The 237-nt window shown below is 58.2% G+C and overlaps 1 protein-coding gene across 1 annotated transcript in view; it reads left to right on the forward strand.

Annotated features, from left to right (window-relative positions):
• Positions 1–35: 35 nt before the first annotated feature.
• LOC104165973 (cytohesin-1-like) overlaps positions 36–237 on the forward strand; it is a gene marked incomplete at its 5' end in the record, with an annotated part of 1464 nt that continues 1262 nt past the window's right edge. The window contains one exon of the mRNA XM_009705757.1: positions 36–154. Within this exon, the coding sequence (XP_009704059.1) occupies positions 36–154 (119 nt within the window). The remainder of the gene's footprint in view (positions 155–237) is intronic.

A 237-nucleotide genomic window follows, 5' to 3' on the forward strand; every position in this document is an offset into this window, starting at 1 on the left:
CAAGCCCCAGAGCAGCACCTCCTGCACCACTCCAGGGCATCCAGTTCCTGATTGAAAACGACCTGCTGAAGAACACATGTGAGGATATCGCTCAGTTCCTTTACAAGGGAGAGGGTCTCAATAAGACAGCCATCGGTGACTACCTGGGAGAGAGGTACGCTGGCCTGGGGCGGCTCGAGACTCCTGAGGGGGCCCTGGCCTCTCACTGCCTGAGAGATGGGGACGCTGTAGCTCTCT

This window comes from Cariama cristata, unplaced genomic scaffold, assembly GCF_000690535.1.
Source record: "Cariama cristata isolate BGI_N322 unplaced genomic scaffold, ASM69053v1 scaffold22378, whole genome shotgun sequence".
Lineage (NCBI taxonomy): Eukaryota > Metazoa > Chordata > Aves > Cariamiformes > Cariamidae > Cariama > Cariama cristata.